Source organism: Haliaeetus albicilla, chromosome 16 (genome assembly GCF_947461875.1).
Source record: "Haliaeetus albicilla chromosome 16, bHalAlb1.1, whole genome shotgun sequence".
NCBI lineage: Eukaryota > Metazoa > Chordata > Aves > Accipitriformes > Accipitridae > Haliaeetus > Haliaeetus albicilla.
Window position 1 is genome coordinate 16225650 of NC_091498.1, and position 26078 is coordinate 16251727.

At 41.5% G+C, this 26078-nt stretch overlaps 1 protein-coding gene across 3 annotated transcripts in view; it reads right to left on the reverse strand.

Moving 5' to 3' along the window:
• The window catches only part of OSBPL5 (oxysterol binding protein like 5), a 145093-nt gene that overhangs the window by 35673 nt on the left and 83342 nt on the right, over positions 1-26078 (reverse strand). For all 3 annotated transcript variants that reach the window (XM_069803672.1, XM_069803671.1, XM_069803670.1), the window contains exons 3-8: positions 22731-22804; positions 20280-20342; positions 11130-11210; positions 10361-10462; positions 8547-8750; positions 2696-2780 (exon numbers count right to left, since the gene is read on the reverse strand). In XM_069803672.1, the coding sequence (XP_069659773.1) occupies positions 2696-2780; positions 8547-8750; positions 10361-10462; positions 11130-11210; positions 20280-20342; positions 22731-22804 (609 nt within the window). The remainder of the gene's footprint in view (positions 1-2695; positions 2781-8546; positions 8751-10360; positions 10463-11129; positions 11211-20279; positions 20343-22730; positions 22805-26078) is intronic.

Sequence of the window (26078 nt, forward strand, 5' to 3'; positions counted from 1 at the left end):
ACCCACGTGTTTAGCCATTTGTCAGCACGTCTACACCGCTCCATGGAGCAGATACCTCCAAACTGCCCCCACAAAGGCTAACAAACAAAAGGAGCATAGCACAGTCACCATGCCAGGACAGCTCTTGGGAGGGAGGCTAGCCTGAGTGTACGAGCTGTTCTTCCCTCTTGTCTGCAGACTCACATCCTTCCCTTCCTGCACAAGGTACAGCCACTTCTCACAGCTCACTGACCTCAGCTGTGAAGTCAGATATTCTCATTCAGCTGAAAACTACACCATTTTTCATGCTAGTATTTCTGGTGCAATACTATATCAATTTTTTTCATGAAGTCCACTGCTAAATGGACAGATCCCAAAGCTTCACTTCACGTCAGCTGTCACAGTCACCTCCTCAGACTCTCAGGATCTACCAGGCATAATGTGGGTGCTCCAAACCTGTGCAGGTGGCTCTAGGCCATTGCTACTGCTGTTCAAGAGCATATATTATTTCATCCTTAACCAAAAGCCCTAGTCATTTTCTACATACACGTTTATGATATTTGATTGAGAGGTACCTCAGTTCCTCCTCCTTCCCTTGATCGCATTAGCTTTCCATCTAGCCTTAAGACCCTACTATAGAGAAGCAGCAAAGTAAAGGGAAATCATTCTAAATCCTAAAGTAACTCTACTTTGATCTGCTTGGCCTCTGAGTGCTTCCCAAGAATATTGGCCAATATCTTGGCTTTGAAAATATGTCCCAGTAACTCACTATTTTAAGCTCTTATGATACCAGAGACATGTAATAATTCACTGGGCAGAAAGCTTCCCGCGGGCATTTAAATACTGAAAATTCTCATGTGACAGATATGGTCACTTTTGTACTTTTTCAGCATGTGGTACCAGACAGAGAGATCACAGCTAGAAATGTCTTACCTCTGATGATCTCTTGGGAGCTATTGCTAGCTTGGGAGCCTTTATGGGTAAGGTTAGTTAGAACAAATCTAAAGCTACTCTACTCCACATAACTGGCCTATGGCAGTCATCGTAAAAAGAGAGAGTAGAAGTTCAGCCACAGGTCTCTTTGCCAGGCTGTCTTTAAGGTTTAATTATTAGATTTCCACCAGAATGAAAGTTTTCATTTAGAAGATAGCTGAAATGCCAGAAAAAAAGTACTTTATGAGACAGCAATTTGTCTTGAACACATACAATGACCACATTGGTTGCTTTGCACATTTTCTAATTAAGTTAATGGAAAGACAAGTTACATGGATCTCTAAGGAAATAATAATTTAGAAAATAGGGATTGACAGACAGTTGTTGAAGCTATTTGGTTGCCTAAGAACTCCGTGGGACTGTTCCGTATATCTATTCTGCGGGCTGTCTGTATAACCAGGTTTGAAATGCCTGTAATTTAGCAGCTTTACCCCAACAGCACTTTTTTTTCCCAAGAGACTATTGTATCAATCTATCCTTTTCTAGACAGGTGATATTTGGAGCCAGGTTGGAATCCTGTATTCCTTTAAAAAAATAAGATGTACTGTTCCATAAGCTGCAAAAGCATAATATTCAAAGAAATAGATGTGCTTCTGTGGCTTTATACAAGTTTCACTTATTTTCATAACATTTCACTACCCTGACATCTGCAAGCAGCCTTCAGTGTCAAGATGGTATCCCTCACTATGAACAGCCCTCTTTGCACAATAGTAGGAAGAACAGCACGCCAAGCCTGTAATGAAAGAACGTTTCCTCCTATTCTACGTGCCATGTCAAAGGTGCATTTGGCATTGTCCCATTTCCAACCTTTAGGAATATGTAAAACTTAATCACTGGACCAGAAGGACACACTGCTTTCAAAGCCCACTGTGCTCCATAAAAAATCCTTGTGTCCTTGAAGTTACTGTAGATGAGACCCAAAGGAGCACATGGGCTACATGAGCACCCTTGGTGGGGTGGGTGAAAAATATCCATAAAATGAACAGCCTGGGTTAATTTACTATGGAAAAAAAAAAAAAAAATACAGTAGTCTGAAGGTCAAATGGAATGAAAGCATGTTTTTAATCTTCTTATCTACTTACAAATCACTGATATTTTAGGTCCGCTAAAGTAATTTATAGAGATTTTCACATAGCAACTGGCATGCCTGTTATATATTGACCTAAATTTACCTTCCATAATTTTGTGAATTTCCAGAATGGTATTTTACATGTGGAGTCACCAGCATCTTGGCCTGCTATACTGTAAACCAAGGTACAGCAAGTCTACAGGAAAATTCTGGTGGCTGAGAGACATCTATCAACAGTTCTTCAATATTACTATGTCATTTTCCTCCAACAGATCCCTATCCAGTGTAAGACGTAGGCAAATAATTCACTAAAGTCTCTGCTGAACTGAGGAAACAGTTAAGCCTCCCTCTCATCCCAATTTTGGGATCAATTACTTTCATCCTTAGTATATACTGACTTAGTGTTTTTTCTCCAGCTACAAGCCTAGGTCCTTCTTCCATACACATGGCCAGAAAGGTGGCTGTTCAGTGAGGAATATGAAATGTGCCTATAGTCTGCTTGATCTATTCTGCCCATTGCTAACTAACAGCATCTCAAGCTGGGTGAGCCGTCATTTTTTCCTTTACGTACCAATTTTTTTTTTGCATCAACCTATTTTCTTAACTAGCACAGAGTATGTGATCTGGAGAAAGCAAACAAAGACCAAAACTTACCATCTGATTCAGAGGCTGCTCTGAAAATCAGGTAGCTGCTGGGAAGAGGCTGAGTGATCGAACCAACGTTTTCTCCCTTTGGGCCCTGGAAACGCACACAGACAAAAAGACATAAGGCACAGAAGATGCAATGGACCGTTCAACGTCTTTCTACCCTTCCTGGGCAGAGTGTGTTTGTGATAGGAAAGAAGGAAGGAGCAGATGGAGTAATTTAGAGAGACTCATTAGTAATCATTATATTGCTGCTGCAGCTCCAAAGCAGTAATGAGCTCTGACGTAAATGGGGCTTGGTCTAACCTGTGCTCAGCCCCAAACCTACTCTGTTTATTCAGATCCTCAGGAATGGAAGAATCTCATTCCTGTCGCTTGGGACAAAAACAGTCAAATATTTGCTATTAGCCATCTTTGTGCATGTGCTGGTTTTGGCAGGGGTACAGTAAATTTTCTGCCGATGGGAAGCGGTGAAGGAATTCCTTGTTTTGCTTTGCTTGTGCGTGCAGCTTTTGCTTTACCTATTAAACTGTCTTTATCTCAACCCATGAGTTTTCTCACTTTTACTCCTCCAATTCTCTCCCCTACCCCACCATGGGAGGAATGAGCGAGTGGCTGTGTGGGGCTTAGTTGCTGGCTGGGGTTAGACCACAACAGTGCAACACCTGAATGGACTGCTCCATGCGGTGCATGTACACTAGCAATGAAACACCCTTTATGTGTCACCATAAAAGTGGCAGAGCCCACAACTTGTGCTGTGAGTGCCTCTCACAGAGAGGCAACAGCAGCTTTTCTGGAAGGAAGCAAAGGGGAAACTCCATCTTGCAAACCTGTCTGTGGGAAAGGAGGAGACAGGGAAAACCACAGGCTGAGGACCAAAGGTCTCCCAGCCTGGGCGCATGCTGCTGGGTTGCAGCCCTTCCCCTCTACATCCTGACCCTTTGAGAACCTTTATGCTGTGGAGCCTGGGGTGATGGCCACTTCAGGCTTTAACAAAAACAGGCTCTGCTTGTTTATGTTGCCTTTAGTTTAGGAGCTGTGGCAAAAAAGATTATAGTGTCTTGTAAACATCCTGCCACAAGCCCTTCAGCATGACCCACCAGAAATGATTTCCAGGGAGGCAGAGTCAATCTTGGATTAGGCACTTCTTTGCGCAGAACCACAGGCTCCCACCTTGATCTTCTCCCTGTTTTCTCCTCTCTTGAGTTCCAGAAGCTGCTAAGAAAAAGCAGTTCCTGTACCTAGTGAGCACAGCTTCATACTTTCCACAACCTGGCTGAAATAAATAGGAGTCCCTCCTCCTCCCTTGCATTTCCAAAGTGACACCCAGCCTCCTCCAGTTCCTTCTCTTCCTCACTTTGTAACAAAGAACTGGAAAGCAGATCCTTTTCCAAATATGCAGACATCATGCCAGAAATAAATGCAGAGCATGACCACTATGCCAACTGCAGGATGCTCAAAAACAGATTTCCTTGAGTAACTAGAGTACACGACACAACACTGAAAATCTGTAGGCAAATTTTTGTATTTGAGTATGACTCTCCTCCCCTACATGGGCCTTTATAGTATCCCATCCTGCTCCTTGAAAGGACTTTGCCCTAGCATTAGTTTGTAAGCAGGAAAACTGTGACTGCTACTGAAACCTGCTCCTGTATACAAGTGTCTAGTAGTTAAATGGTACTTTTATTCGGATTTTTGAGTTCTACTCAGGAAACCAAAATTTGGAAAGAATGAAGAGTGCACGCATAGGACAAGCATCAAATTGTGTCTGAGTGTATGCCACAAAGATGCAGTGCTGAGAAGACAACAGTCTCCAGTCTAGCTTCTTGTCTTCACATCTGTGGGGTTCTCCTGCTGCTGCCAGAAGAAATTGGGATCCTTGTTACTCACTTCTTTTTCCCCTCCCGTCTCCCACAAGAGGTTCACAAAATTAAGACTGTTTAAAGGCTTAATAGTCAGGACTGGCAAAGTTGAGATTTGATTAGTAAACCAGAGCAGAGCAGCTTAAGACATTACTAGTGACACTAATGCAATCAGGCATCATTCCCGATGGCATTTTTCCTTTCAGTAGCTTGCAGCTGAGCAGGGTGTTCAAGAACTCTTGATAACACCATTACTTGTGTTTTCAGTGCAGAGGTTGATATTTGCTCTGTTGGAGAAAAATCTCCACAACGAAACAGTACAGATCCAGGGAACCATTATTACAAAAGGCAGGGAGAAGGGAAGGAGGGGATAACACAAGGTTTTAACAGACATTTAGGCATGTCGTTAAACATAAGGAGCAGCCAGGTCACTCTGTCAAGGAAATGTATTCAGTAGCAAGGCATGTTCATACATGGAGGGGGCTGTTTCCCACAGAAAGAAGAGGAGAAGAAGAAAAGAGAGGAAGCCATAAAAATAAAGTCAACATCTCCACAGAGTAAATCAGGTTCTGTATCTGCATGGCAGAGATAATGATGCTTTCTGCCTCCAAGTCTCTGAGTATCATGCCTGTTCAGAGTTTAAGACCTCTAAGGCAATGAACATCTCTCACTAAAAGTGAATGTTATCCCTTCTACACTAGGACCTGGAGCTGAGCTGCAGCCTCTAGACAGTACAACTAAGAAGGGATCATCTTCAGATCATTCCTGTCTTTACATTTGGTTTGAGGCTCAAAAGGCATTACTGAATAGGGGTTGATTAGGCTTTGAAAAATGGAGTGGACTCACACTGGTTTAGATAGTATGACAGGATTCTAGTCTGGATCTAGTCTTGGAGAGTCATAAAACAAAGCTTAAAAAAGGGGAAAAAGTCCCTTTCATTAACAGTACTGTGGATAACTGTAAGGATGAAGATGAAACTGTGTTGTATTACGGAGTAGAACAAACAACTGTAAAAGCAGCAGCACAAGCCCATTACCAGAAATTTATTCTTTAAAGAAATGACTCAAAGTTCTTAAAATCAACAAAATTCAAATTATATATATTCCCAGATTCAGTGGGTCTGAGCCCAACTCATTTAGCACTCTAAACAAATGTCAGAGCAAGCCGTAGTCAATAAAAGCCTTCCCACACCACGTTGTTCAGCTAGCTTCTGAGCAAGCTCAAAGGCAAATACGAACTATTTCAGGACATTTTTGGGGGACAGCCAGGCAAACCCTGCCAGCTGATAGCTTGAAAAGCCAGGGAAGCAGTGTAGAACAAAGGACTCTCTCCCCTCAGCGATATGCTTCTAAGATAGCTCTAGACACCAGAGAGCTTTATAGGAAAACCAGTTCCCTGTTGCACATATTTAGCCTTCAACTATTAGTAATGATCTTACATCTTACCTAGCTACCATTTGAAGGGCACCCCAAAATTTCACCTTGCTCTAACTGAAGTTAAATGCCTGCAAACCAAATTTAATTGGTTAGCACAACTATAAAGGCCTAGGGCAGTGCTTGAACCAGACATTCGTTACAGGGCTGAACCCCGCTGTTAAATCCAAACATCTGCTGAGCAGCCAGGCCAACACATACAAAGGTGCTCATTAATTACCCTGGGTTATCTATGAGTCCACTGATGTGAGTCAAAGCTGGACCATCAACTCTAGTCTGGAAAATCCTTGAAAATTTCACAAGCCATCTTAGCCAAAATTGAAAGTTGTTTGGTCAGATCTTATTTCTATTGTAATGGACAGTAACTTGGGCTTTTTGCTTTTTTTGCTTGGGCTAATATATATTTCATGAGAAACAGGCTTTCTTTGCACAGTTATACATAACCAATTTAGATCAGTCAATTCTGCTCCAGTTGCTTTAAAAGAAGGCCACGAAATGACATAAAATGAAACAGTATTTTTAGCAGTTTCAGCCTTAAACTGTTGTCAGAGTGCAGACAGCTTCTTTGACATCAAGCAGTTCACTGGTGGATTTCTTCTTGATACATATTTTGGTGTTCACCTTGTGGCTGAAAGCATCTATCACACATAATAACCCAGGCCGAACTCAGGTTTCAGGAAATATCCTACTATGCAGCTCAAATGTAGCTTTCTAAATATCTGTCTCAAGTGACTTAGAATATTACTTTGACTTAAAAATTCAAATGTCTTGGGACTTCCTCTATTACACAAACATTTTCAGAGATATATTCCCTTCATATTTAATACACTAATTCCTATTTCTGTCATATATTTTGTCAAGAGACACAAGAATTAGATATACAAACACACACAAAAATACATATACATATTGATAAAAGCTACTCTTTCTTTTAGATGATTCATAACAAGGGAGGGGCATTCTAGCACAACACTTCGTATCTGTCAGCAACACTACTTTGCAGCACCTGACTGCACTTTTGATTCTACTTTTTCACTACCTCTCCTGACTCTGCTTTTCAGAAAAATTCAGGTGACCTGTCAAGTTGAAAGATTTTTTTTTGTTGATGGACAGCAAATGATCCATAACCTTCTTGGGTGTATGCTCTGAATTAAAAAAGCATCAAAATCCTCAAAACTGAATAAGAAGCAAGGTAGCAATGAAACCTTTGGGACTTCAAGCAAAAGCAATGCATCTACGCAGAGATCAGAGCTGAGCTACTGCCAGAAAACAGCAGCTCTTACCCCTGGTTGTTGAGGTTAATTTTAATTCTCTCCTCCTAACTTATTGAAAATTGCAAGACTTTTTATAGTGATTGTATAGCTGTGTTTAAAACTGTTCAATTAACTGCAGGGATGAGCAGGAGTGAGACTACTTGATCTGCTCCCACAGGGCTTCTCCTCCATTTTGTTAGATCTTGATGCCAATGACAAATGCCTTCTCCACTCTTGCGTGAGTCTTTCCAACTAGATTTACTCTGCTGACCACCTTGCAGCAAGGCACTAGCTTGTAATGCCTTGCTTACACTGGTGATGTCTCCCAGAGAATTTATGTTTGCAATAACTCTGCTGAATCACTGTCTTTAATAGGGAAACAAGAGTTCAAGAGCATTTAAGTTTTGTCTTCAGGGTATCCAACAGATGTTGCTTTCAGTGCCTCTCAGGAGGCACTGGGGTCTTCCTCTTTGCTCATAGGCATTAGATAATTCTTTGCTTTTTGCCTATTCTTAAAGGAAAGAAAAAAAAGAAATGCAGCTCTTCAAAATTTGCAAGGAGTTATTTTCAGAAGTGCGAGAAACTATTAATCATTTGTGTTACAGGGAGATCCAGAGGTCACGGCAGGAGCTACTGTGGGTACAGGAAGAGACTGTTTCAGCCTCTGAGTAACAACAGACTGAAGAACAACTCAAAGTGAAGGGGCGAAAACCTTCCTATTTCCATTTCAAAGAAGAGAAAATTAAGGCAACCTATCCAAAGTTACACTTTTGTGGAAAAATCAAGGCTTGAGCAGACCACTGAGTTCCAAGTCCACTGCAAACAAGCCCAAACCTCAGAGGCATTAGAAAAAAAAAAATAATCAAATTATTAATCTGTTTTTTTGTCACTTTGCCAGCCCTCTTCCAGTGTTGTGCAAAGCATTTAGTGCTTTGTGTGTCCTTGTTTTGGGGAAGTCAGTTAATTGGGTCTATTTCTCATCTCATTTTAAAAATGTAGGCCATGGCTTGATATAGCTTCTAGGTATTGATCTTTTTTCCTGCACTAACATGTTCCCCCTCTCCTCAGCCTAGGAATGCATCTATACACCAAGAATGACACATTTGTATAACTAATCACAATGCACCACGTTCCTTTGGTGTCACATCACGACACCAAGCTTCGGTGTCTTTAATCTTTTTATGTAGTCAATTCACCATCACTAACAGCAACTGAATAATTACAGACCTAGATAATATCAATCCTAGATAATACCAGTGCTCAGACACTTTGGCAACTAAGAAGAGGTTGTTTGACTCATCAGGATTGTTACCTTTACAGCCCAGATTGATTGATCCAAAGGATGAAAAAGTTTAAAACAGAAGCCATCCTTTTTGGAGGGTCTCTCGATCAGCTCACAAGAATGGAGCAAGATTGTCCCAACCCACTGTCCAATCTTTGGTGTCTTATAAATCAGCAGTACTCCTGGTTTCAGAACACACCACAGCTTGGTCCAACTCTTCAGAGTCCCACGAATCTGGAGGGAAGCAGAGAGAGAACAAAAAGTTGCATTTATGTTGCTCCTTAAAAGAAAAATAGCATTTATTCAGTATTTATACAGTATTTCCAGTATGTGTTTCTCCCAAGGCCACACTACAATACGCTACCTTAGGTAAATACACTGCGTTATCTGAAGAGTCTTAGGGATCTCATAGCAAAATCCCAGACCTTGTAAATCTGGCCATCAGAATCTAGTCTTCATATTTTTATTACTGGCTTACTGTTAGCAGCTTGCTTAATTTTTTAGGCAGCCAGCAGGGCTGGCCCATGTGAAAGTGATTTGTTAATAATCATGGAGGACACGCCAATTAGAACATTGCAGAGAAAAATGTTGTAGCTAGTCTAACTTGACTAATAAGTCATTTTAATAGTGTTCTGCAGAACAGAGCTATTAATGAGTTTTGTCAAATACCCCATTTTTAAAAGCACCCTCTCCCGCTGGTTCATTTCTCTGTCAAGCTCAATGCACGCTCTCTTTTGTATAGAATACATTAAATCTGATAGCATATATTAAATATAACATCTTTAAGAATGGGGGAGTTTCTCAGTAAGGTTAGATTTTTGCCTAAGGTCTTGTCTTCAATGTACATGGGCCAAACCTCAAGTCTTATGTCAGTGTTCTGGTTTTGTGGCTCAGCATTATTTGTTGCTGAACCAGAAATTTCCAGCCACAGCAAACATGAAACAGGTATTTTGTATTTTAAAAAAATCAATATTTATCTGTCATCAACACTAAACACTATGGAAACATTCTGTTGCCAATCTAATTTCTCAAATAAACCATAAGCATCTCACTTTTCTGGCCTTTAATACTGATTGTATAACAATGTTGGAGGTTTTTCACATGGGTCAAATGCAATTGTATTGTTTCATGAAAGCCCTGAATTACTTTTTTGGGGTTTTTTTAAGAGCTATGTGTCTGGCTATGTTTGGAAATTAAGTTTTCCCATTATAAAAGGGGCAACCAATTCACTATTAGTTGAGAAGACTAAATGGCCCCAAACAAGGAGAAAAACAGTGCTCAAAGGTAACATCTCTCAGTGTTAATGCAAATTTATTTTGCCACATACAAACTTGCAGGACTGCAATGAGAACCTGTCACAAGTTGAGCCTTTGCACAAGGAGAAATTACAGTTGTCATCAGGTCCAATATGTTTTGTTCTGTGCCGTGACAACATAAAATCCAACTGTCAATAGAACAAGCTGTATCTGCCCTTTTCCAGGCTGTTACTCTGTCTATTCCCTCTTCAGTACAAAACCACATCTATGGGAAGAGGCCACCAGACTCTTTCAGAGCAGAAGAAAGAAACATCATCACTTCCTTTTGTACTATGCACTTTTTGAGACCTTGTTGCTACTTAAGGACATGGAATAGATGGACTGAGTTAGGTCAAGATGGAAAGTAAATATTCCCCATAACTGCACTTTTACAGCAGTTATTTAAGTACAGCTTTACAGTAACTTCAACTCAAAATTATTCAGTCTTCCTTCATTCAAACAAGTGTTAGTGCATAAGTCTCAGATACATCAACTACTTCTCACTTATTTTTTCCTACAGCCTCAGAAGCAATGGTCTGTATTAAATACCTTCAGCCAGTCAGCTGTGATCACTACACTGGGATCCTTTAGCGCACTGAAGAGTTGTTTGGTAGCTCTTTTCTTCTCTTGTCTGTAATTTTTTTTCTGTACCTGGTTGACAACAGAGAAAATATAGCAGCTGTAATGATGGCCTCTTTTGGGGAGAAAAGAACACAATGCATTAAGGACAGCTATGTATAGCACAGCTAGAACTTGACCCAGCACACGTTTCCCAGAAATGAGCACAAGGAAGAACAAAAACATAACGAGATAGCACGTATTTTCTTTGCTCCTGAAGTTCCACTAAACATAATCTAATTTGGCTTTTCTTTGGGGGGAATGGAAAGAGGCTGAATACCCCAGTCCTCCCCACCCCTCAAATTAAAGAGATTAAATCTAATTTCATCCAAACTAAATTATTTATACTTTTGGTTTGGTAGACAAGCAAATATTCAAAAATAATTTGCTCAGATTGCCTAGGCATACCCTTCCAACAAGACCAATGAAGGATTACAATCCTCCTGAGGTACTAATGACTCTGGAACATACAAATAGAGTGAAATAATTACACTGATTTGTTCTGTTTGCAATATATAATCTAATCCTATACATATAAAGCCTGTAAATGCCCTTGGCCTATAATGATTCCTGGAATAGTCAGAGGCTTCTCTGGGTCTTGGGAAATTACTCAGAGTAGTTCCCAATGGTTTGTTTGGAAGGTACTACTTGTTTTGTAAAAGGAAGTCAGCTGATGCTGACTTGGCTGCTTTGCACATACCTTTAGTGTTTCCTTCTTCGTGAATCTGGCTGTGGGAGACACACACTCTTTGTCAGACCCATTGCAAAGCTTATACTCGATCTAAAAAAAAGAGGGAGAGAGGAAATAGGAATGTGTGAGCATGAGGAAGTTCAAGTTATGCTCTAATGAAGAGTGGTTTATAACTTCCAGGAATCCATGAAAGAGCTGATTGCAGACTTCAGCAGCAGAACACTAGGCAGGCACAGAAAATGCATATTTGCAGTGCAGTCCAAACTTTCTTTTTATATTCACAGTTAGTTGGAAAATTCCCCACCAAATTGTCTTCATATTTCTACCATGCAGACATTAATCTTGGTAAAATTAAAAAAAAAAAAAAAAGAAAAAGAAATGCCAAACCCCTATTCTTATTCCTAATTTTGAAAACTACCCATCTCTTTTCAGATCTGAAAGCATTTCAATTACTGGAATAAAAATTATGGGAAGCTGGTATAGATATTTCAGAACTAGAATTGATATTGGCAATGACCGTTGCCTCGGCTGAAATGTCCAGAAACATGAGTGGGCAAGAAATGACCTAATCATGTTACAGATAATACAGGAAATCATCATCATCTTGGCCTCGTGAAGCAAGGCACAAAATACACAGTCACTTCAAATCATGTTTGATAGTGTCAGTGCTGTTTAAATTAATTTTCAGAGACTACAGACTGATCTCATGATTGTGCTGATGGGCTGAAAAATGCTTTACTTTTGTTAGACATGGTCACAATATTACTGTTCCCAAATTAACATACGCTTAAAAAGTATAGCTCTCTGGAGCCCAACTCACAATGAGGACCCTTACTTGGATAGGTACTGTCAGCAAATTGTCCAAAACCTGGGGAGGGTTAGTGGCGTGAGAGCTATGGTACAGTCTGGACTCTCCTACTTCTTATGTGACCTTGGGGAAATTACTTTCTCTCTCTGTACCTCTTTTCCTTCCAACCTTTCAAGTGTCTGATGCATTCAGACTGTGATCTTTTGGGGTCAGGCACTGTCTCTCCTACTTATGCATGACAGTTTTATAAAAAAGCTCAGCCCTTGGCCACCTTGATTTAATGAGTACGACACAAAAATGAGCTGTACTAAGGAAAAAATGTATCAGATATAGTTCTCATTTATAAATTCACTGCTATGATGTGAAACAAACCCACTGGGCTCTCAGACTATCTCTCCTTTATGTCATGAGTTGATGCAATTGTTTTACAGCGCCTTCAGTTTTGAGAGACCCACTTTCTTTTTCCCTCCCAGTGACACAGAAACCTCTCTGGCTACTATAGCCACAAACCATCCTGAACATTACGCAAGCAGGAAAATATTTAATGACAGATGGATCAGTCTTTTTCACCTGACTTGGATAAAACCACACAAATGCACAACCAGATCACAGCAAACAGGCCATCAACTATGCTTTGGAGATTGTGGCAGGAGCAAAAATGGGAAATAAGGGTGCATGCTCAACTGAGTAAAAGTCTTTGTGGATGATGCAGGATTAGAAATTAGGGGCAGAAGGTGCCATCTACAACAGAGCCAGGGTCACTGTAGAACCTATTACTTGTTCTCATATAACCTTATAGTAGTCTTTCACTAGAAATGAAAATTCTGTGATAGCGCATAAAGACCAATGAAGTCCCTGATCTGACCGTCCAGTTTACAAGTCAACTTGGCATTGGATCCACTCAAAGAAAATGCCAGCTCTTGGACTCCTGCAAACTATTCAATATTTGTCATTTTTCTTTTAATAGAAAACTAAGCCTGCCTCCTCTACCTGCAATGCAGTCTCTGATGCACATTTTGTGTTTCGGCGCATGGGACTTCACTTTAAAACCACAAGACTTATGGTGGGGACTACTGCACAGATATGATGTCTGAGCAGAGAACTGTGCCCACAGGGTCTTTGTCACATTTCAAAGGGCAGCGGTAGACATTTGGGAGATATGCTACAAGCTTCTTTATGAGGAAATACTTCCAAGTGCTTAAATGTCTCTGAGCAAGAATCCTTTGGAATTATAAGATTATGCTTTCATGATTTGAGACGTGTGTCCTCTGAAACTGGTGAGAAGAATTCTCCCCCTTTCTCCCTATTAGCAGGGAGAATGTCCTGTCCTTGTGATACAACTATGAGCCAACTGTTTATTGGTAATTTCACTCCCTCCAGTCCAAGAGATCAGATGCAGAGAGAAACACTGCATACTACTCCTCATTAGCCAGCGTGAGAAGCAGAAAAAGCACAGATGTCCCCGAGATTCTAGGAAATCCTGCTCAGGTGTCTGCAGATCATCAGGATATAATGAATGCTTTTTGCCTAACTAATTAAAACAAGCTACAGTCACTTGCTGTCTAGACAATTACATCTTATATAAAGAATAAAATTTTGGCCCCTAAGCTCATGTGGCTTGAGGAAATTTACCTGAAGATGAATACAGAAAAGCTTCCAACAACCGCCACAAACCATGCAAACCTGAGCCCTAAACCTGCTGCTCATGGGGAACTGGCATTAACACAGACATAGGCACTTTCACTGCTCTACCAGCCACACCTGCCTCCTCCTCGGAGTCCCTCTGGGTCATGCTAAAAATAGAGTTAAACAACCACAAGACTTCAACCCTGGGACGTTAACACTGAGAGACATTGATTCTGTCTCTTCAGGAGAGCTGACTCGTAGCTCCGTGACCAAGGACACCGCATGCCTGACGCCAGCCACTACTGCTATGCGTGTTACAAAGCCACAGCACCCAACAGTGGATGAAGGGATAATCTCCCCTTGCACCACCATAGCCTTTAGGAGCTCAATAAATACAGTGAAACGTGTCCAAAATCATTACAAACTGGTCTTTCACTTAGTCAAAGCAGCTGGATTAACAGCCTTGGAGGCTGCTGTGGTGGGCTCCTGAACCACTGTGCTGCTTCCTTCAGGCACTGCCTCCCCCATGTCTGAGCTCCATCCAGACATGCTGAATTTGCTAACCTTGCTTGTAAAGGGAAACATGGTCACAGGGATGGTGCACACTAAGGCAGGCTTAAGAATGGATGAGAAAGAAGCAGTAGCATAAGTCCCTCACTGCATACATAAGAATTTCTAGGCATGGGAAAATAAATATCTGTGCTCCCATGTCCCAAAAACTGTGATGTACCAGCTGTGTGACAGCACAGCTCCCCAAGATGGTTATAAAATGACCAAGCTTTATGAAGAGAGAGAAAATTTTATTAAAACCTAGCCATGGTTTTAATTAGGAGCCATGGACAAGCTTTCAGATGTGCCTGACCTGGGACTTCTGGTTTTGGAAACTTGACGCTGTTCCCCAGTTATTTTTTTAAGAAGGCAAACTGAGTGCTTCTCCCTGCCAACTTTGCTTCTTGTTGTGCTTATGAGGATGCATCATCACAGATCCCAAATAGCAGTTTGCTTGCAGGTGATTTCCAGGTCTACAGAGTGAAAAGCATTGCATTTCTGGGTTTAAAGTTCCTGCCTTTTCACAGGAAAGGTGGGATCTAAGGCCCCAGGACTGCATACCATAGGGCCCCATGCTCCTGATAGCAACGTACAGTTCCTCCAGGTTTAACCTGCTAAGTGACTTGAAGTAATATAATTTCATGCTTTTACATGAATCTGTCTTAATAGTTTTGATTGTACCTCGTGGAATATATAAGATTCAGTAAATCCGGGCCATTAGCTCTGAAGTTCCCTAAGATATAGTAGGACCTTACATTGCTAAGACACATCAAAGGCATTTAATGATGTCCTTCTATTGCCCTGCCTTTCTCAGCCTGACAGAAAACTAAGAGAAGCCATTTGTCATCACAGCAAATCTTTCAATGACACTGGGATAATGCTTGTGCAGGATATCAGAATCTGGCCCCCACTCTCTGCAGCAACCTGTGAACAATATTAACGAGAGATGAGACTTTGTACAATGGGAGGGTAGGGAATTGGTATCCTTTTTAAAATTAAAAAAACCCACTGGAATATTCTAATAAGAAAGCAATAGGTATGTTTTCCATATACTGGTTCTCATAATTATAAGGAGAGAAGACTGTTAATCTGCTAAAAACTTTTACCAGGGCATGCAACAGCACTTGCAGGGGTAAGAAACTGTTGTGCCTCTCTAGTTCTCTAACCAGATCTGTCCTTTCCAGGACTGAGTGATGACCTTGCCAGCTGACAACAGGCTTTACTGTACTCAGAGACACGCTTTTTATCCCAGTTAAGTTTCTGTTCACTTTCATCTCAGTCATGAAGCTCTGGAGATCCACTGCTGATTGTTAGCAGTTATCACAATATCACACTTCTGCTAGGCTTAGTAAAAGAGCAGACAGAGTCCTCACAATGGTGCTATTCTGATCCAGTGTCTTTTTGGTGACTTCATTTCCAAGAAGAACCAAATCACTTCACAGAAAAACAGGCTGTGATGGACTGTGATGTGGAGGATGCCAGCCCATCAGCACACTGTGCCCTGGGTAACAGCAGGAGGAATATCCTGGTGTTTAGTGCAAGCAATCCTTGCTGCACAGGATGAACACAAAAAATGTGTAACGAGAGACAAAAAAGACAGAATTATTCCAAATCAGAAACATTTAAATAAACCCATTCTCAAGCTGCAGTCTGCACGTGAACAGCAGTGACAGCTTACAAGTTGCTCTTTTTTCTTCTTTGCATCCAAGTGAGAGAAAGACAAAATCAGACGGGAATTTGAAGGCAGAACAAAAGTAGCTGGGGTCATAAGTTACGTTTCAGAAAAGCAAAAATAGTCATCACATGGGAGACATCCTTGCTCACATTTAATTTCTCCAGTACCTTTTCCACATATAATTGCTACAGATCTGTATTACTGCAGAAATAAAATAAATTAAACAGAAGTTCCTGAAGTAGTATAAACATGGAAAAGCTGGGTTTAACATTAGAAGTGAAGAGCTTCTTGTTACTGATGTGAATATTCACAGATATCTCAACCACATTTAAACAATTTTGTTTTCAGGTTACTATAAACAGTTCTTTTGAAAAACTTCTTTATTTTGTTGTGAATTAACAGCTCATCCAAAGCACAGTAGTCAGTGAAATGATTCTTACTGACAAACAAGCTTTGCATTAGGAAAGTTTACCCTTCAATTAATGTGCTGCTTTACAGCAAGTTGAATAATCTTCACCTAAACCTTTCTAGTTTGCAAAAAGAAAAAAAAAATCCCTCTTATTTCAACAAAGTTACAAAGACACAGCAACTCTGTTTATAACACTGAAACAGCACAATGATTAGCACAAATTGAAAAGCCTGTACAAATAAATAGCTGACATGACAGCAATATCTGGGGAAAATCATTGATGAAATTCAGCTATCCAAGCAACTCCACATATCAAGCTATACTACTGTTTAGTGGAATGCTTTGCTCCATTGCGTCAGATTAGAGTAATTAAAGTCACAGACCTCATGGGATTTCTATTTGATCATTTAAATGTGCCTTCCATGGGAAGAACATTCTCCAAGTTAAGAATATTTAAAGAACATTTTAGGTGAGATGGGAAGTTGCACACTGAGAAAGATGCTGTTTCACGATTGATACAGTTGTAGTGCTAAGCAGAAATCTGAAGCAAAGCTTTGCTCTCCCCTCTAGCTATAGGCATAGCTTTTGTTCCTAGCCTGAATTTAAACAAATGAACAAAGTGAGCAATGAAAAACAACTGGACTTTCAGCTTAAAATATGCTTTGCTAAATTGTTTAATAAATAATTTCAATTTTAGCACCTCCATTTACCCTCACCTCCCCTATCAGAAACACTAGAGTAAGGAATTATGATCACCAGTGACTCAAGGTGACATGACAGGACTGCTATGGCTTACCCAAAGTTAACAACTTTGAAAATTCATTTCTGTAAGCCAACAGTTACTACTGTCTACATTCCCCTCTGTGAGGCACCTGGGAGTTTCAGGGCTTGTATGCACCTACACAAATTAGGGATGCTCCATGTTTCCTGCCTGAGTGCAAAATCCCACCCCTCTTCTATGTGATTTTCCCAGGATACTCCAGGCTACATCTCTTCTCACTTGAAATCAGCTGCAAAGCCCTCTGTGGACAACAGTGATTACCCTAAAAAGCTGCACACGGAATTGAAGAAGCAGGGTGTACTGGAGCTGGGGCACAGGAACTGAGTGTAAGTCTTGATAGAGACAACCAGCTCCAAAATAATTCCATCCACAACATTGACAGCATAAAGTACAGTAATGAAAAGCCAGCAAGGGTCCAGTGAAGCATACCATCACCTGGAAGGGCCAGGTTCTCCTGTAAAACTGCGCTTAGCACACACAGGGGAACTTCTGCTCCTGAGCCTCTATGAGGTGATTCCTGCAACATCTGGATCTCTCTGACAACCGATTCCTCAGTTTGCTAGCTAAGGCAGAACAGAAGGAAAGGTACCCTTGTAGGTTGCCAGAGTTGTGAATGATCTTTTATGATATTCCCGAATGTAACCATGGCTTGAATTAAGTCAGAGGTTAAGAACATGATTCATGGATCTAGAAGGATGAGTCTGAGACAGCATCGGAGTTGTAGCTTATATCTCAAGTGACTGGTATGAGCTGTTTCAAACTACAGCTAAAATAAATTTCTAGCAGCCACTTAGATTCATATTTCAGATTACAAATCACACAACAAAGACTTGAACAATTCAACCATGTGGAAAAACTCATTCACGATGAAGAAAGCAATCTAAGCTTTGCCCTCTCATATGTCATATAACTATGCATGCAACAGCCACACTCCTACAATGTGATAATTTTAGAGTTCATTGTGGCATTAGTAGGGGACTGAAAAGAGTGAAGTACCACTGAGCGCCAGCTTCAAGATTTTTCTGACTATCCCTTAAAATACATTTCAATTCTTTGTGGTCTCTGCATGCATAAAGAGACCCCAGCTGCTCTCCAGCCAGTAGAATAAATAGGTAAGCATAGGAAGGGAAGAAAGGGAAAACGCAACACTGCGTACTGCAATAAAAGGTGCCTTAAAGGATGCTAACAGTGCCAAATGAGGCACAAAATGAGAGAAAGGCACCTCCTGTCACTGTCAGGCATGTGCTAACTGTGCTACCTGGCTGTAGAGACAAGCTTGAGGCTTAGAGACAGTTCTATGATACTTTCATCCCCCACTATAAGCACTGGTCCCAGAAAACAAGGCTAAAGGGCTCTAAGAAAGAGAGAAACTAACATGAGAAACAACCTGAAATAGATAAGCTTTTTTTTTTTCCCCCTTGAAAAAGAAGATGAAAGAGACTCCACTTAAAAAATGAAACAGGAGAAAATATGCTGCAGGAAAGTTAGCAATGCAATATGTAGCTGAACCATGCCTTAAATTTAATAAAATTTGGGGTGAGAAGTCACAACTGAAATCAGAAATGTATATTGCTAAGAACTGCACAAACACACTGTGTTGCAGCACATGTTCCAGCATCAAATATTTTACTGTCTGTACAGATACAGATTGGGATGTGTTCACACCTCAGATATAGACTAGTAGTCCACCTATGAGCACAGGGTAGTATGGTTGCAGTTAAACAGCTACACAGCTCACAAGTTCACAGATGTTTACAGGGGTTTTATGAGATATTCTGCTTGGTGTCTGCTAACCTGGGAAACCTGCAGCCTGCTCCATCATGCAGTGTGGATATGGCCTGAGTGAACAAAATGTAGAACTGTTTCCATCTCACTGATGAAGATGTGAAACAGAAATGCAGTTAATCTGCCTGGGGAAATGCAGGGACTCCAAGTCAGAGCTGGGAATTCAAGGCCCCCCAAGCCCCAGTCCAGGGATTGAATCACTCGACTAGCTTTCCTTTCCTTCTCATTACTGGGTGAAAAGAGTCAGTGTGGTGTGGTACATCAAAATAGTGCTGCTGAAGGAACACTGATTTCCAACAAGGTTTGTTATATCTACTGTGCCAAAAGAAGGGTAAGTATTCATGGCATGGATCTGTAACCTAGAACATTTACTTTTGAATCCATTAATTAAACCTGCACACCCTACAGTTTGGTTTCTAAAAATTGTTTCCCCCCTGCTATCAGGAGTCTAAACATGACCCAATTAGCACACACTCTTTCCTTTGGTTCAAGTAGGTGGAATCACTATTTATTTTTAAACTGAAATACTGTGACACATCCCTACTTACAGTTCTGGACACCTGACAGTGCAGTTTCATTTTATAGCCTTAGACCTGAGTGGACGTGAAAAATGAAATAATAAGCAAACTGACTACCAGTTTGCCTAAATTTTTAAGGTACAAGACATTTCACAATAGAGACTCCCTACTGCCACTGCAAAGCAAGACGGAAGAAAAGTTACGTGGCTGGAGAAGAACAAGGTAGTGTACAACACAGCAAGGCAAAGCAGAATGAAGTGAGAATGACAGGCGCTACAGCACAGGTCCAGTGAGGTAGAAAGTTGCTGAATCAAACATTATGTGTCTAAGCAGAACATTCAGGCAGGAAAGAAAAACCTAGCTCTGCCCCATTCAGTAGCCAAAGCAATTGCCTGCAACACTGAAAATGAGTAGGCAAGTTGAAGTTTGGTGTTTTGGGGTCCTCATATCTGCTTTTAGTCCACTGGTGTTTCAGAGCAAATTTGACTATTGTAAAAGCAAAGTCTTGGGTCGTTGAAAGCAAAGCTTGTGTCCAGGTTCAGACCCCCATTTGTTCTGAAGCACAAATCTGATGCAGTTGTTCAGTGCTGTGCATTTTCTCTTATCTCTCCTTAACAACTGCTCTTGACACCGTCAAGGAGAGACTCACCAACACCTCCCAGGTGCACACAAAGCATGGCAGAAATCTAGGTGGGCACCCAAATCTTCCAAGGGTGCTTCACCTTTCCAAAACACACCTGTAGGAGACTAAATAGCAAGGCAGGCCCTGAGGCTGGGAAAACACAGCTGAGGCATGCTCTCATCCAGATACCTCTCATAAATAACATTCCTACTCTTGCGTTCATCCTGCATCTCAGAAATCAAACTCCCTTTTGGACAGCATTTTAGTGCTCTGAGTTGTCCTGTCCAGAAAAAGTCCTTCTTCTTTATGTTCCCAAGTCATTGGGAATTTAACACTACTCCTTGTAAGGCGTGCAAAACATCTGATAAAGCCCTGGATGCAGTTACCTGGTTCTTGGGCTTCTCTGCTGCCAGGAGAAGTGGGAGGCTGGGTTTCCGTGAGGAACCTGCCTGAAAAAGCAAAACCAAGGTCGGTTTGCAGCTTGCCAGGTTCCAGCAATAGCAGAGGACATGTACACGAGCCCTTGTTGCATAGTCCTAAAGCTCCTCTCATCACCATCTCCTTGTGCTGACCTCTGCCAGGACATCCTGGCAGAACAACCTGCAAGCTCCAGGCAAGCACAACCAAATGTATTTGAAGATGCAGAGCCTATTTTCATGTATTTTAAAAAAATCACTTGTCTACAGCTGCTTCCTTCATGTTATATTTTCATTTCAGTTGGTGTCATTTATATTTTATAGCTTCATAGTTGAATAAATTTAGTTAAAAATTTATTAAGAGGCCTTGCTGCTATTTCTAGTTGCCCTCCAGAAACATGTTACGGAGCCACAGCCAAAAAAGCCCATACATGAATCTCAAAGCCAGATCTAATTTATAAGGTTGATTCCATCTCTACAGGAAATCAAACCCAGGCACTCAGGAACTGTAGATGTAGAGCCAGGTTTTGAACACCCAGATCCAGAGCCTTTAGATCCAGTTTCACCTCTCCATAACAGGCTAGATGGAAATGTTGTGTTCAGGAAACAGGTAAGGCCATGTTGGACCATGGTCACTCCTGAAAGGACTGTGGCTTGGGTAAGGCCACGCTGGAGCAAGTTTATCTCTGAAGGCATTGTGCCCCATGGATAAGGCCACGCTGGAACAGGGGCACCTCAAAGTGACTGTACCTGTGCATAAGTCTATGCTGCAGCAGGTACACCCCTGGAGAGGCTGTGGCTCATAGGTAAGGCTCCACATGGAGCAGGTATACCCCTAAGGGACTCCAGTCAGTGGTTAAGTCTAAGCTGGAGGAGGGGCAAGGGGAGGAGTTCATTGCAATGTTAAACCCAATGGTCTGGTCCAAAGGGACCAGGGGTGGAGACTGTAAAGGAAATACCTTTAAATTGTTGTAACCCAGGATTTGAGTTGCATGTTATGGGAATTACTATAGCAGGAGCCACCCGAATCAGTGGAGGACAAGTCTTACAAGAAGCAGTACAAGTGCAGCAGCAACCCAGCCTGAGCTGGCTTTGATGCACAGTAACTCCATGTAACACACCACCTCTCCTGTCCTGAGTGACCACCATAACAGATGGAGCCCAAAGTCATGGACAGAATGAACTCAATGGACATTTTGTGGATGTTTGTGGACATTTATGGACATTTTACCGGGGTGCTCCATAGACTAAGGGAATGATATCTGTGTATTATATCAAAGGATGGGAAGGGTGGTAGGGGTTAAGGACAATGTATTGGATAGTGTGGAACCTGAGCATGATGTAGATGGTATGGAATAAGGGGTGGAAAATATGCTGATTTTGGCAGGGGTACAATAAATTTTCTTCATAGTGGCTGGCATGGGGCTGTGCTTTGGATTTGTGCTGGAAACAGTGTTGATAACACAGGGATGTTTTCGTTATTGCTGAGCAGTGCTTAGAGAGTCAAGGCCTCTTCTGCTTCCCATACCATCCCACCAGCGAGCAGGCTGCAGGTGCACAAGAAGTTGGGAGGGGACACAGCTGGGACAGATGACCTCAACTGACCAAAGGGATATCCCAGACCATAAGTCGTCATGCTCAGCATATAAAGCTGGGGGAAGAAGGAAGGGGCGGACGTTCGGAGCTATGGCATTTGTCTTCCCAAGTCACCGTTATGTGTGATGAAGCCCTGCTTTCCTAGAGATGGCTTACCACCTGCCTGCTGATGGGACGTGGTGACCAAATTCCTTGTTCTGCTTTGCTTGTGTGTGCAGCTTTTGCTTTACCTATTAAACTGTCTTTATCTCAACCCATGAGTTTTCTCACTTTGACTCTTCCGATTCTCTCCCCTGTCCCACCATGGGGGACTGAGTGAGCGGCTGTGTGGGGCTTAGTTGCTGGCTGGGGTTAAACCATGACAGTTGGTTAGTTTGCGTTCCTCTCCTGTTACACCAATCCCCAGAGCTCTCTCCCAGGATCTTGACTCACAGTTTCGGATGCTATGCACTACACTAAATATTACAGCTTTCTCTTCCAAAACAATTAAGGTTGCTGATCAGGAACAGCAGGAGACACCTCTGCTGACAAAATCAACCTTTCAACCGTAATTATTTGTATCTAATTACACTGCCAAACAAGGCCCAAATTAACACGGTTCTTCTGCAGTAGGTGCTATCGTCAGAGGAAAGTGTGGGCTTCTCTGTCATCCCAACCATGCAAAAACACTCATTTTCTTTCTCTCAAAACATGCACACACAGTTCCTGCAGGAACAGAGGGAGAGGCTTTCTCAACGACTTTAAAAAAAGGAGAGTAAGAATGATTAATAACAGCCTGAGAAGAAATGAAAGCAAGACTAGGGATGGATCCCTATCTCACAGTACCTTACTAATGGAGTTTGGAGTCTGTGGTGTCTCATCCTTCAGTGCTGACGGGCTGTTTCCTTCCACGTCTTTTCCTGCAACAAAAAAATGTGATTCAGAAACAGAGAAATCCTGTGCAAAACTATGGCTACTCATGGCCTTAGAAGGGCTACTGCAAACAGCAAGCAAGAGAAGCTGTCATGAGCAGGAGCAGGCACATCAGGATCACAGAGAGGGATCTTGCAGAGCTTGAAATAGCCTGGATCCACATGCTTGGGCTATGCAACAATTACGGCTTAAAAGTTAGGTCTCAAAACACCATGGTAAACCAACATGATGGTTGCAAAGTCCAGCATATGAAGGCTGGAAAAAAACAGAAATAAGATTACTTATGCATCCTTAATCAGCTCCCTTCTGTGCCTGCATTATGATGCAGTCTTTAATTACATTACCACAGTCTGTTCTTTTCTTACATACCCCATGCCTCATTCAATGCAAATAATAAATGGAATTCAGTTAATAAGCAGCTATTCAATACATTATCCTCCTTCGTGAGTATCTGGCAACTGTACACAGATGCACTTGATAGTACACTTTGTTTGACAAATAATAAGCATGATCATAAAACATTACAGGAGACAGAACACCATCTAGACATAATTAGTAAAACAAAATTCAAAAAAAACCTGCAGAAAATCAATGTCTTCTGACCAAATTATTTGTTAAAATAAGAAACATTTTCAATTAGCAAGTAGTATTTATTGTCACTATGGTATTTTACAATCATTGTAGACCTATATTTCCACTACCCAAATATACTAAACTTGCAATACATTATACACATTATATAGTAGTATGAGTGTGTACAGTCCTAGTCCAAGCAATAAAATGTAATGACAAATGCTGTTTTTTGCCAACTATAATCATGTCCTTACAGTAAAAGAAAGCATAGAGCTTCCATTAAAAAAAGCCAAAAAATAGCATCTGATGAGACTAGCTTTTAGTGCCAAGACAGTCATTGTTATCCAATTGCAATGTAGTTTTTTTCTCAAAATTGTTAGCAGTCGGAGCTTCAGAATACTGGACGCAGTAAAGAACCACTGAAACAGTGAAATATAATCCATTTGTAGCACACTGCAAACATGCGAACTGTTAAAAATGTTTCTAAACATTGTATGGGCCAGTCTTGGAAACACCACCAAATCTAAAACCAGCAAGGAAAATCCTGATTCTCCTGAAGTCAGCAGAAGTTGTCACAGATGTGTCAGAAAACATAACGTCCCCTGGAGTTTTCAGAGCAGCCATTTAAGAAGCCAAGCACCATTAGAAAAGCCAGCCACAGAAGCTTATTAAAAAATAAATATCCTCCTGGTCACGTTCCACACTTCCATTACAGGACGTGTGAGAGAACAAGCACATCCCATTATAACCAGAACTGCAACTATGCTACAGAGTTTTTCACTGGTAAAGAGACAGGACAAAAACCATGCCCTTTTTACAGGCATCAGCAGGCAGTTTATGGTATCAACTCTTAAATCTTAAGAGGTTTTGTGGGACAACTGTTCCTAGAAGGTGTTCAACTTTCCACATGGTGACTAAGGGTGGTGGGGGTTTCAGATGTGTTTCTCACCCCGTGGCATAGTGCTGCGCTGTGCCACGTGCATGCAGCCGTGCTGACACAGAAAGCAAACACTTCCAAGCCTGGGAGAAGAGGGACAGCACGTGCATTGCTCGTGTGGGGAACTGAAGCAGAGGAAGGACCTACGCAGTCACACAGGAAGGCAGTGCAACAACAGGGAACCTATATCTTAACCTAGTTTCTTAACTGCCACTCCTCCCCTTGAAACACTGAGCCCTAAATAACGCACGCGGAAACCTAATGTCCATGGGCAGGAGAAAATCCCGAGTGGCCGGATATTTGACAGTCCCCTTGTGCTACCAGGACAAGCAGGATGGCCATAAGCACTGCTGTGCATGGATTAGAACCTGTTACCTCCATACTTTTTATTTCTCTGATGGTGCTTTCCTCTCTATAGCCCCACTCTCCCCGACAGAGGCAGAGGAGGTTGGAATAACCTCACAAAGCCATGTAGCTGCTGCACTTGTTTCCCATTAAGAGTTTTTTCAGCGTACGTATGGGAAAATAACATATGGCCTAAAAGTTCAAGTAAAGTTAATGGGAATCAGCTGCTGCCTGCTTCGAGGGAATGGTGTCTATTAGCATAACGGAATTCACATCCATTCTTTATTATGCCTCATTTCTTAAAGAAAGCTTAACTCCAAGCTGGTATCCATACCAAAAACCTGGACATGAGAGATTTCTGCCTTCTCTCAGTAATACAGTTAACAGGGTTTGCACCTGAATAATGAGATTTTCACTGTTCCTGAGGTTCTGGACCATCCCGCTCACAGAGTATTATGAAAAATGGAAACATGCAACGGTTCACTCTTACCATTTCATTTACAAGGATTCATAAGATATGTTTATGGAGCAGCATATACTGGTTTCTTACGCCAAACTTGTTAAGCCTATTGGCACTTGTGAGGGAAAGGCTGTTTTTCAGAGGAGAGCTATCTTTGCTGCCTGTCTCAAGCAGACTTGCTGCAGCCATGTGGAAGGAGAGAGCCAGCCCTTGTTTGGAAAGCAAACTTCATTGCAATGATGTGCAAGTTTCTCAAAAACCTGCACGCATAGTTAAGTGCACAGAAAGCCCAAAAGCAAGAGTCCTACCAAGAGCACAACAGACATAGCCACCTCGAGAAAATAAATCGGAAACCAGCTACAGGTTGTTGGTGGTTAAAACATGAAAGACGCTAAATATTAACTGGCTATAGAAGCTGAAGTTCTTATCTCCCTGATCAAGAAAACATAATGCCCACAACAGAAATAGAGCTGAACCTCTTCTGACCTGAAGTGCTGGCTGCTAGCAGGGCATGCAAAGAAGGGTCCTCCACAAAGTAACCCAAAAGTTTTGCACCAAATAACGAAAAAGATTTGGGGAAGGGAATCAGCCGTGCTTATGCAAACAGCCTTCATCACACTGTGAAGAAAACTGCCAACACTCCAGTCTTGGCAGTTACAGAGTAGAATTACTGATACCTTCTTTTATCCCATTACTGTCATGCACAGGAAAAATAAATATTTAGTTCCTTTCCAGAACAGTAACTATTCCTTTTCTTTGGTTTTCTGCTGGGCATCAATCCTACAGATGCACTTGCCTTTACCCTTTATAAAGAACGATGCAACAAGTATGACTGATCAATGGTAACGGGAAGCACAAGTACTGGCTTATTGAGGAATTCCTGATTAGCTCCACATAGCATGAACTATTATTTTATAGGCTTTCTGATAAAGTATCTGGGTAACTA